The sequence below is a fragment of the Triticum dicoccoides genome, chromosome 1B (genome assembly GCF_002162155.2).
Source record: "Triticum dicoccoides isolate Atlit2015 ecotype Zavitan chromosome 1B, WEW_v2.0, whole genome shotgun sequence".
Lineage (NCBI taxonomy): Eukaryota > Viridiplantae > Streptophyta > Magnoliopsida > Poales > Poaceae > Triticum > Triticum dicoccoides.
Genome location: NC_041381.1, coordinates 598,836,987 through 598,849,176, shown reverse-complemented (window position 1 = coordinate 598,849,176; position 12,190 = coordinate 598,836,987). Strand labels below are relative to the sequence as shown.

At 47.7% G+C, this 12,190-nt stretch overlaps 1 protein-coding gene across 1 annotated transcript in view; it reads left to right on the top strand.

Moving 5' to 3' along the window:
* Window positions 1–5,668: 5,668 nt before the first annotated feature.
* The window catches only part of LOC119350676 (formin-like protein 5), a 7,530-nt gene continuing 1,008 nt past the window's right edge, over window positions 5,669–12,190 (top strand). The window contains exons 1-10 of the mRNA XM_037618389.1: window positions 5,669–5,844; window positions 5,927–6,528; window positions 7,273–7,319; window positions 8,211–8,273; window positions 8,651–8,793; window positions 9,357–9,543; window positions 9,763–9,853; window positions 9,982–10,139; window positions 10,284–10,359; window positions 10,968–12,178. Of these exons, the coding sequence (XP_037474286.1) occupies window positions 5,669–5,844; window positions 5,927–6,528; window positions 7,273–7,319; window positions 8,211–8,273; window positions 8,651–8,793; window positions 9,357–9,480 (1,155 nt within the window). The 3' untranslated portion in view covers window positions 9,481–9,543; window positions 9,763–9,853; window positions 9,982–10,139; window positions 10,284–10,359; window positions 10,968–12,178. The remainder of the gene's footprint in view (window positions 5,845–5,926; window positions 6,529–7,272; window positions 7,320–8,210; window positions 8,274–8,650; window positions 8,794–9,356; window positions 9,544–9,762; window positions 9,854–9,981; window positions 10,140–10,283; window positions 10,360–10,967; window positions 12,179–12,190) is intronic.

Genomic DNA, 12,190 nt, shown 5'->3' with positions numbered 1-12,190 from the left:
TCGGCCATGTGGTTTGGGTCAGCCTTCGGGTACCGCGTCTTCACCATGGCTCAGGCCTCCCTGGCGCCTTGACGGCAGGCCGATATCTTCCACAGACGGAGACGCCGCCGTACTCCCTGAAGCTTCTCAGCAAGCCCTCCAAGACCCTCGGGTAGGGAGACGGAAGGCCATAAGGCCTGAACGACGCCGCTCATCGCCTGCTGAACACGTTCGTGCAGTTGCAGCAGCTCGGGAAGAGGGTCTCCCGTGGAACCAGGCATCTCCTCCGCCGGACGACCCGTGAGCACACCTACAGACACATTTCTGTCAATCGACTTCCTCGCCGAACTCTTCTTTTCAAAAGAGTTTGCTCAAGAACTTACTATAAATGCCGCGACGAAGCCGTCGATTCTCCTTTACGGAGTTAGACAGCTGGACCCGAACATCTTTTACTTCTTCGCCCAGCTGGGTGTTGGCATCTTGGAGTTTGTTCCTCTCCTGCTGCACCCTCATAAGCACCCTCTCGCCGGCCTTCAACTGGCACAGCAGCTGTTGCTTGTCCGGATCTAGTCCGGCACCCTCTGCAATATTATTGTCAGACTATACACACACGCCGCACTTCATAAACTACTTCTCTTTTCAAAATATGAATTACCAGAGGGGGTCTCCGTGGCTCCCCCGGCAGCGGCTAGTGCGGCTTCAAGTTGGGCCTTGCATTCTTGAAGCTCCTAAGACAGGTGGGTATTCTTCTCAGTAAGATCCTGCATAATAAATGATCCTTAAATCAGTTATTTTAACTATTTTAAGTCTCGGGGGCTACTGGCATATATAACTATTAAAATTCCTTACCCGTATGTCCTTTACATAGTCCTCCGTGGCTCTGGTTAAACCATCTTGAGCAGCACGGAGGTGCGCGTCTCCCGCATTAAAGGCATTTAACGCCTCAGGGGAGAAACACGCGTCACGAAGAACTGTCCAACGACGCTTGTGATTCATGGCGCTCTCCACCTCAGACCTGGTGGCGGACAACCTGTCGGCATCCTCCGTTGGAGGAGCATCCGGCTCGCGCCTTGCGCTCGCCTCCCCCTCCGGACCAGGCGTTGGAGCCTGGCTGGCGGAGGCTTGGTGGGCACTCTCTCCGGACTCAGTCCGGCAAGCGCTCTTTCTCCTGGAAGAATCATGAGCACTAATATGCCTCCCAGGAGTCTTTCCCTTAAAAGACAATGGTGCACCATACCTTTGCGGCGACGTTTCGATTCGCGCCGCACTCCTCTTCCGCCCGCTAGGCCGCACTGACCTTGTTTGGTCAGTCGCCGCGGGCTCGGCTTCCCGCCGTAAAGGCACCTCCTGCCAAGCACCATTGGTACACGATGGTCAGAAATAAGCATTAAAAAAGTAACGGTGTCAGGACTTCGGTCGTACTCACCTGGGAAGCCGGACATAAATCGGGGTAGTCAGCCGTAATGGCGACTAAAGCATTGTCTATGCTGAGCTGGTGGAACACCCCGTCAATCAATTCCACCTTTATGTCCGGATCCTCTTCGGAGGCCGGATCAAGGGATCTTCCCGGATCCTCGGGTTGTGGAGTTGGGCTTTTTATGCCCTCCACATCCCGGCGCAGTTCCTGCGTTGAAATCATAAGGTAAGACACTTATCTTTGAAAGCACGGATCAGATATATAAATGTTCGCTTACCCAGCTTCGAGGGTTATTCATGAAGAATCCATTCAATGGACTCGTGCAGAGAAAGTCCTCCTCCTCCCCCTTGTACAAGCCGGGCAGGATCTTCACCAGATCGGCGGCCGATCCCGGTCCCGTGCGGCCATGACGGGTGGCGTCATTCTCCCCGTTTAAATCCCACATGGGGTGGCCCCTATGTTGGAGCGGTTGCACCCCTCGCATAATGCATGTGGCCATGATTCCAATCATGGTTAATCCGAAATGGGCTAGTAGCCGTATCCGGCCCATCAGATAGTGGACGCTCCTATCATCTTCCCGTTGAGGGCTCCGCGGGCGCCAACTCAGGCGTTTCTTCAGAGGAGCGTTGCTAAACTCCGGGAGGCCGATCCGAACTGGATCCGGCAGCGGGCGTCTTCCATATAGAACCACTCCGAAGGCCAGTCTTCGGACGCCTTCTTCGAGGTTCCGGATAGATATCCGGTCCCGGCGATGCGCCATATTTCGGCTCCGCCCACTTGATATATCGACCCCTCATGAGAACGGGTTACGAGGCAAAACAGCCTCTTCCACAGTGCAAAATGGGGCTCGATGCCCAAGAACAGCTCGCAAAGAGCTACAAAGCCCGCGATGTGCAAAATGGAGGCAGGCGTGAGGTGGTGAAGTTGGAGTCCATAGAACTCCAGGAGCCCCCGGAGAAACGGATGTATAGGAAATCCGAGTCCCCTTATTAAGTAGGGGACGAAGCATACCTGCTCTCCTTTGGAGGGATTGGGGACGCTCTCCGCCTGCTTCCCCCCCTTGTAGGTGGCCAGTCCAGCTCGAAGCGGAACCATAAAGGCCGGGGGAAGGTATCCCTCTGCTTGGAGCATCACTAACTCGCTATGCGGGACTGAGCATCTCCTCCAATCTCCTGGCTGAGGACTGGGAGCGCGAGAAGAGGAGCCGCGTCGACTGTCCATGTTGGAATGGATTTTTTGTCAGATGCGCCTCGATGAGTACTTGCGGAAGGAGGATGGTGTGATTTGGATCTGGATCCTCTCCTCTCTTATAGGCAGCTTATTCGCGCAGCTAGGGGGTAAAACGTAAGAATACCCTGGCTTTTCGCATTCGTACAACACGTGGAAGAAGGTAGAAGCCAAGGAGCGCAGCATTTATGAAGCAACCGGACACTATCCGGCAAACACATGAAACATGAAGGAGAACCCGCCTTGCAAACGCCGAAGACAACATACGCGCCGGACTCGTCGTCATTGAAGCCTGGTTCAGGGGCTACTGAGGGAGTCCCGGACTAGGGGGTGTCCGGACAACCGAACTATCATGATCAGCCAGACTCCAAGACTATGAAGATACAAGATTGAAGACTTCGTCCCGTGTCTGGATGGGACTTTCCTTGGCGTGGAAGGCAAGCTTGGCGATACGGATATGTAGATCTCCTACCATTGTAACCGACTCTGTGTAACCCTAGCCCTCTTCGGTGTCTATATAAACCGGATGGCTTTAGTCCGTAGGACGAACAACAATCATACCATAGGCTAGCTTTTAGGGTTTAGCCTCCTTGATCTCGTCATAGATCTACTCTTGTAACACACATCATTAATATTAATCAAGCAGGACGTAGGGTTTTACCTCCATCAAGAGGACCCGAACCTGGGTAAAACATCGTGTCCCTTGTCTCCTGTTACCATCCGCCTAGACGCACAGTTCGGGAACCCCTACCCGAGATCCGCCGGTTTTGACACCGACACGCACCATCATTCCTCCTTGTTGTAACAGTTGGCACGACTATACTAGGCGCATCAACCGCCCCTACATTTGCTTCCACCCTGACCCGTGCCACCGACATATCATTTCTGGGGCTGTTCATACAGCCTGATGATGTACACAGGTTGTGTCACACACACTTCCATGAATGAAAAAAATAATGCATTGTAATTAATTCACAATTACTGTTTTTCATACTTGCGCGTGCACCACCACCATTGTCTTCACCACTAGCAATGTTGCCATCATCACTGCTAGTGTCATCGGTTTTTGAGCTTTCGATTGGACAGATTGTTTGAACTATGTTTTGAGAACCAAACTATCCTCCGCCTCTTATTTATCCCTCTTTTCCCCTTTTTCTTGACTTTCCGGCTCTTAGACCTCTTAACATAGATCTCTGTCCACCACAATCGACACTTCCAGTACTGCGACTTCGCCCTGCAAAGGATACATTTTTTCCACTTGTTCAACAATCATATTCTCATTCTCTGGAACGATATTGTTTTGGGAATTACCTCCCGGTTTGATTTCGTTGGCTGTTCAATGTGGCCAAGTTCCAAGCTTGCCTGACCACCTACACCTGCAACACAACCACAAAATCAGTGGAACCTTTTGCCACTTGAAAATCTTGTTATTACCAACATTATTGGTCTATGGATTTACTTGACGCTCGCCCCCCTTCCAGCAAATGGACTGAAATTTCAACCACTAGTCTTAGTCAAAAGTTTGTACTAAGCGAGCACCCACACACTATTTCCTGCATGCATTTCGTCCTCTCGACAATAAGCCGACTCTTCCCATATCGGATGCCAAAGCCCTTCCCCACGAGTATAGATTGTAGAAGTCGTATGCCTCGCCTAAAGAGTCGAAAGAAGTCCCAAGTACTGGCGTGATGACATTTTCAGTTGGGTTGTCACCATAACTCCTAACAACTTTCTCAAATGCATTGATGCGTTTTAGGAAAGGGGTTCTGCTCGATGCTGCAGCACCTATCCTAAGCCTGAAAAAGACACATCCATTTTCTGAACATGAACTGCCTAAATTCAGTAAGCAGGATTCTACCAGTAGTTCTGCTAATTCCACGCTTTTATCCAGTCATGCCAAGTTTCTCTAAATCCCTAGAGATCTCGCTGGGACAAAAATTTCCGCACAGACCTCTTGTTCCAGCTGGGCGCTCGGGGATTCATCTTCCCCATTGAAAGCTCTGAAGTCGGAGGCGAGTTCTCCCTCCTGTCCGCCGCCTCTTCATTCACCGCCAAAATCTGCGTGTCCGCGCTCCCCACCGGCCGTTGCAGCTCCGCCACCTCCTGCTCCACCACCATACCGCCATGCCCAGACACGGGCTGGCACCAAGCTCTCATGCTTCGTCTAGCACAGCAGAACTGATTCAAAGCCAAACAAGATCCTTTCAGTGACGAAACCAGGCGCCTAAGAATTGAGAGTTTGAGACGAAGACGCCATGGAAGCAAGGATCTACGTACCTTCTGATTGGCTGCATCAGAAACTCCATGGTGGCTCGCCGCCGGCGCTCCTTCTCTCCTGGTAGAATCGCCGCCCTACGTAGAGAATACACTGGAACTTGCATTCAATTAGTGCCTCCACCAACAAACGGAAAGTGAAGTTGTCAACGGCGGACGGGCGTTCCCCTGCACGTCAAATCTGCATATTCTAACCCCGAAGCATGGCCCACCACCCACCGCTGCCTCGTACGTATTTTTCCACAGTTCGCATTTTCCAGCAGCTCACCACCCCTTGTATAAACAAATGACACAGATCTATATGCACCAGCGAACGTGGTGGATATCGAGCCCATTTGAGCTCGTGCTCAGTTACTCCACGTCCTACGTACTATTATCTTAGTATGTATCTCGATATCAGTATGCACAAGACATAAATTTTAATTTTGTACATGTTCCTTGTTGAGGCATGGTGCCGTATGACTAAATATATAAAGATTCATAGGAACAAAAACTTTAATTACCACTGCGTTGTTGATGTTTGGGATCCAACGGCGCAGCAAAGCGCGTGTTTGCTTCTAGTCCAGCCAGATCATCGGCTTGCAGTAAATCCTGATACATCACGGACACTTACATCCTAAACAAACCTAGTGCAACTCCTAAGCCGGGCTCAACTAGCACGCTATTTCCAACGACTCCGAGTAGGACTCCAACCTGCATGAACCGGACTAGTACTCCTACGCATCTCATCAATCAATTAACTCAAGATTACTACTAAGAGTCATTGCTGCCATGGCTGGTCATGGTCGTATCGAGAAGCAAGAATGCCAGTCATCCTCCAGCCTCTCCAGCGATTTGGGCTTCCTGGTCGTTGGATCTGGCGGCTTGATGGGATCTGGGCCGTTGGATCCTGCCCTGGGAAGACCTCGCTCGTCGGATCAAGGAGGAGCTCCTGTAGCAATGAACAGGTTCACCCCGTTCGTGCCACCGCTCGTAATTCCGACACCCCCGGGGGGCATTTTCGTCATTTCACGCACATGGGTATAAAAGCGGCGGCTCATGTGGAGATAACCCTAGCCGCCTCGCTCCCGCACTCGCGTGTCCTCCCCCCACCAGCATCTCCCTCTCCTCCTTCCCCGCCGCCGCTCGGCCTCCTCCTTCCACCCCTCCGGCCGGCTCCTCTCCCGCTCGCGCCGCCTCCTCCTCCCCACCAGCGCCTCCCTCTCCTCCTCCCCCCTGCGCGCGAGAAGGAGAAACACCACCCACCCCCCGGAGCGCTAGGAGGACGACGCCGACGTCGAGATCGCGGGCATCGAGCCCGAGATCCTGCGCCTCTCCTCCAGCTTCCTCCACCTCCGCGTCTTCCGGGGCCACGACGCGCAGCCGACCGGGACAGGACCGCGGGCGAGGGGGGGAGGCCTCGCCCCCCCTCGATCTAGACGGGGTCGTGGCCTGCCTCCACCACCGCCAGCCCGCCGCCGCGACGCGCCTTGCCGGCCGACGCCTCCGCTGTCCCGCCGCTAATACAGGAGCCCAGCAGCGCCTCCCTCCCTGGAGGAGCCGCTCCCACCCAGCAGCGCATCCCTCCCTGGAGCAGCCGCTCCCGCCTAGCAACGCCGCCGCCCGAAGCTGCGCCGGCGACCCGTCCAGAGGCAGGTAGCGACCACTCCTCCCTCCTTCCTCCCTCCCCTCTCTTTCCTCACCCTCTCCCTCCTCCCTCTTCCATCCTCTGTTTCTTCAAGTTTTTTTCCTGATTACTTGTTGTAGACTTGATATTGTGAGAATATAATGATGATTATTTCTTGATGAGTCATGCTGCATGATTTCCATTGAAGTATTTCTGTTTATTGTTCTCATGTTGCCAACTCCATATATTTCTAGGTTATTACCTGTCTTTTTTGGTAATATATACTGCAAGTTCATACATATTGCAAGGTCATACGTATTTCAAGTCTATATATACTGCAAGGTCATGTGTATTTCAACTCCACATATATTGCAAGTCTGCAACCTGCATTTTAGAAAACAACATGCAAGGTTGCCTGCATATATTTGTGTTGCATACTCCTGTTAGTGTTCATGTCTATCATTGGTTACACTAGGTTCTGGGATGGTACAGTACAGTGTTTTCAGGTAGTGGGGATTGCTAGGAGCATGTCCTTCTCTTGGGACATTGATAACCATCTCTGTAGTTTCTGAGTAATATGGTAGCCATCTCAGTACTTTGGATGGAGTAGTTTGTAGAAATTGGGTTTAATCTCCTGTGACAATTAATACAGTTTCATAATGTTAGCTAATTTTTGCTTCATTCCTTAAGGCATTATTAGTTTCTTCTTGTTACTCCTTGTATTGATGAGAGAGAAAATGATGGATGATGAATATTGGTACTACTACAGGTACACACACAGTTGTTCTACAGATTGATGCTACGGCTGTACTGCAGGTACACACACATTCAGTTAACTCTAGTTGTTGTATAGATTGATGCTACTGCTGTACTCCAGATTGATTACTGAATCTTGAGATTGATCATTATACTGCTTATGTTACATTGGGAAATTTGGCATTTCTGAATTTAGTCAGCACTTATTGCAAAATGTTCACCACAGAATAATCCAATTTATGTACTGCTTATGTTACATCTGGAAACCAAGAATGTGGTGGGTTAAATTTTTCAAAGCCAAAATTACTCCTATGGGATTATAAATTAAGGAACTACTTCTATGGATAGTGCAAAGGAGACTATTTGGATAATTATTTCCAATCATTTAGGACAAAATACTCCTAGCTGTAGTCCCTAGAATATTCAGTCAGAAGATGCTCAAATGTAGATGGTGTTGAGCATGCATGATTGTTTCCTGGGTCAAATTTAGATGGTGTTTGCCAATAGAGAGGGAGACGTGTATTTTTTGAATGAAAAAAGTGATGTGTTGATCTGCTGCTGCTATTGTAATTCAGTTGATGTGCTGCTATTGTAATTCAGATCATCATCTGCTGCTATTTCTCCTGCTCCTATCACTATTGATCTGCTGCTTTTTTTTGGAACGTAGACGCTAGAGGAGTCCGACTTTAAATTAAAGCCACTAGGCAGCATCCACACAAAGTTTAAAACATACAAACCAAACAAAGGTAAAACATCGGGCCTCTCATCTCGGCAAAGTCTGAGTTTCTTATGCATGTGCATAATGGTATAATTATGGCGGTTCTTTGGATTTTTATGTATTCTGGAGTATACTTACATTAACAGGTTTGAGAGTGCATAAACTAGGAATTTTTCATACTGGTGATTAATTGGTTTAGAATAGAGCTGACCAGACGTCTGTTTGTACTGTAGTTCAATGAGGAAGCGCGGACACTTCTTTTAAAGAAATACAAGACTATCATTCACCCAGGAGAGGTAATAATTTGTCCTCTAAACTTCCTCAGTTATAACTGTAGACTCCCCCGTTTGGAAACAAGTGATGCTGTTTTATTTCATTGCTTATTTCCAAATGGAGGTAATAGTATCGAAGTTATCTTCCTTACATGTTGCTTACTCTATTTTTTTAATTTACCGTATCTTGATTATTCTCTTTCTCTTAATTTACACTGGGTACTTCATTTTTGAAACTTATTGTTATCTGATCTGTGTCTTTCTGTTCTCTAAGATGGTGTTTGCGTTCTTGTGTTTTAGCTTGCATGCCTAGCAGTTTACTTCTCGCGCCGCTTTGATTTATGAGTTGAAGTCAATAGTTGATGTATTCTGACTTCTTTGATTGTTTATTGTGTATCTAGGTTAATCGAATTAGGGAGATGACGCTGTCCCCATGGACAAGGTTAGTTGCTCCGATCTGGACAAGCAACAGCTGCTGCTGCCGCTGCAGGTGGACGAGGCACGAGCCCTCACGGCTCCTCCCTCCTCCTACCCCTTTGACGTGGTGGGCTCCACCCCCTATTCCTACCCCCTGCACATCTATCTTATCTAGCCAATTTGATTGCAATTTAGTAGAATTGTCTGAGCTGTGGAGGTTAGTGTTTGTCAGGCATGCATAGCTTAGGTTGATAGGACTGATTATTGAGTTAACTGGTGCTGGTTCCATTGTATCTGTATCACCTTGATGTAGTTGTCTAATTCAGGAAAGGGAGATAATTCAGTCCCTTTTGACATATAAAGGAAGCTAATTCAGTCCTTTTTCATATAAGGAATGCTAATTCAGTCCGTTCCTGTATTGGTTATCTTATCTGCATTGGCACTCAGACCGACATCATACATGATGTAGGAGTTGTTGCAGCCTGTAGTAGTATATGCTTTCGAAATAAAAATGCCTCTTTTTTTTGGATTGGAAATATGTTATCAACATTTCAAATAAGTGTGTAGTACCACTCACTTGTTCCTAATAAATATGCAAGCTTTTTATCCTCTCTTTTTCTTCCCAGCGAAACTCTTTGAACAGGGCACTCTTGGTTAAGTCTGATTCTTTTAGTTCATAAATATGTACAGGGATGAGGCGGCAATAGTTGCATTCTCTTTATATGAACGTGAAGACCTAGAAGGTCGTCTCCTCGAAAGGGATGCTTCATTTACAAGAGCCGCTCTCCCCAACAACACTGTTGTGATGTACTGAAGCCTCCCATTCCACACGCTCGGTACTTGCACCACAACGTCACTTCTATGAGTTGTGGCCTAGGTTAGGTCAATCCTTAATCTCTGTTCCAAATTTTTGAGGTTGTTCTGCTCTCGGGGTTTCTACCTTCTTATGTAGTCATGTCGTCAGTTAGCATGATGACCTATCGAGAACTTGCTCGCTCTGCGGTTATTCTAGCCATGTCGTCAGTTAGATCTATCATTCCAATTGCTGTTTCATTCCTTTAAAATGCTTTGTCTAACTATTATGTGCTTATGGCAGGGGATCTCAGACATTTAAAATGCTTGGTTTATGGGATCTTTATATCGGTGGGGGTGTATCATCCATCATTGTTTGTTTTAGATTTAATCTGGTACAAAGCAACCATCTTTTCCTCTTTTATAAGCTAAAAATGGTGGTTGTGAGACAAATTATTCTATAAGACGCCTGTGAAGAATTCTGACCAACTCTATAGTTACAATATGCAATGTATTTTTTTAGGAAAGCCTTCACATTCCATTGTCGAACATTGGCATGAGAGAGGGATTTGACGGCTATAGTGGAAAAGAATTAGGATAAACACCAGACAATCAGCATGGAAGATGTGTTTATGAACGACATATGGAGTGAACATAATGGCGATATTCGAGCCTTTCACTGTTGAGTTCTTTCTTCCCCAGTCTTTGTGTTGATTGCCTTCTTTTGGATTTGTTTCATACCAGCAACATGCCAGCATCTATGTCTTGTATATGTCATGTGTTTTGTGAAATTGGATAGTGGAGTCATTGTACTTTTATGTTTAGGATTGCAAGAGCAAAGATGGACTCACTGGCCACTGCGTCATGACCGAAGAACTGATTGAAGGAACATTTCTTCATGGTATATAGCAGCTAATTGTTTAGCCTATTTACTATGCTACCCAGTATAAGGATGACACCATATAGTAAATAGTCGATATGAATTGTGACAGATTCTGTTCCTGCAGGAACTTAGATACCTAAATAGGAGTATGCATATATCATATTAGTTATATTATTGTTACTTCCTTGGTCGTAGGAACACATTCATCCAATTAGGCATCTGAAAATGCTTGACTTATAGTGCAGTTCTCCTAAATTTAGGTGAACAATCTTGAAAAAAATTTTACTCTTTCATTCACATTTGAGATGGCAGATCATGCTAACAATCAGTCCATGTGATGATCCATTAATCATTTTGTTGAAAGAGCATTTTCTAAATAAACTGTTCTGTAGTTAGAAGATACATGTGCCTCAATACCATGATGAATCAATTCCACCAGTTTGATCTGTTCTGAATCTGAATGTGTTCGAAAACTACACGTCCTTTCTATTGTCTTACTTTAATAACATCATGTGTTTGAGAGTCAAATATAAAATACATTTTATTCATGTTTAAGTTATATTTTGTACTTCGGTGAGGACCGCTTTTCTCACCTTTTCCTTTCTAATGTTTGCTTTAATTTTCAGTGAACTGACCAGATGCAAGGTACAATGAACTGAAAGAAGAAGGGCATTTTCATCAAATGAACATTTATTGGTTTGTCCGTTGACGGTTGCCTGAAGGAGGACCAAGACGGCGAGTTAAGATGGGTTGCCTCTGATTCGCCCTGTTGCGATTGGGGTGCCTCGCCTCCTTGACACCCTCCTTGAGACTCAACATGAGGCAAGGTGAGCTGCCGTTGGGTCTTAGGTTGAGAAGGTTTGTAAATGATTGAAGTGTTGTGTGTTGGATGACTGTACATTGTTTAACCCAGGAGATTGTAGCCACCACCAGATCCCCCCCTCCCCATGTCCTCGTGCTCCTTTTGTTGCGTGCGTCTGCTGCTGCCGTTGGCTGCTGCGCCGCTGCTGGTTGCCTTGCCTGCAGCTGCTCTGCTGTTCTGCTAGGCGCTGCTACTGATGTTTCCTGCTGCCGCTAGCTGCTGCTCCTCCTGTTGTTGCTGCTCCATGCACTACTGGCCCGTCGCTGCTACTGCTGAGTGCTGGCCATGGCCGAGCGGCTGTGTGTGCGCGCGCGCGCACACGCGTGCGTGCGTGCGTGTGTGTCATGTAACACCCATGTGCTGGAACATTTCATTCCCTTGTGAAATTAATCGTTTATGTGTATGAAACAAAAATGTTCAGTTTTAGTGTCCAGTTCACTGCCAATTCTCTTCTTGCTTTTGTCGTGACCATGCAAATCAATTATCATGTGGATCGACTATGCCTTGCTTACCTTGCATTGAGTTTATTTTGTTGTTTGTGATATAGTAAGCTCATCTATCATGGATTGTTACTTTGATTTTTTAGATGTAAACAGTTTCTCAAACCTTCCTACTAACTTGACCATTATCTGCTTAATTACAACGTTTGGACCGGCACCTTCGCACCAAGGCGCACAGTCAGCTCACCGCAAGTACACCTACGCCGCCGCCTCCCCGGGGGGCTGCAAGGTGAAGTGGACGGCCGAGGAGAAGCCGCACGGTGGGGCTGGGCTCTCAAGTGGGAGGCGGAGCTCGCCTCCCCCCAACAACGTTAGCTTTGATCACAAGTGGAAGTGGGAGCCCAAGTCCAAGCCCGGTGCCGCCAGCAAGGCCAAGACCAAGCTCGAGGAAGCCAACGAGGATGACAAGAATATGCCGGCGATGAAGTGCACGCACATCGAGGAGGTCCTCGCCGGCTGCAACGCCATCCGCAAGGTACTCAGTACA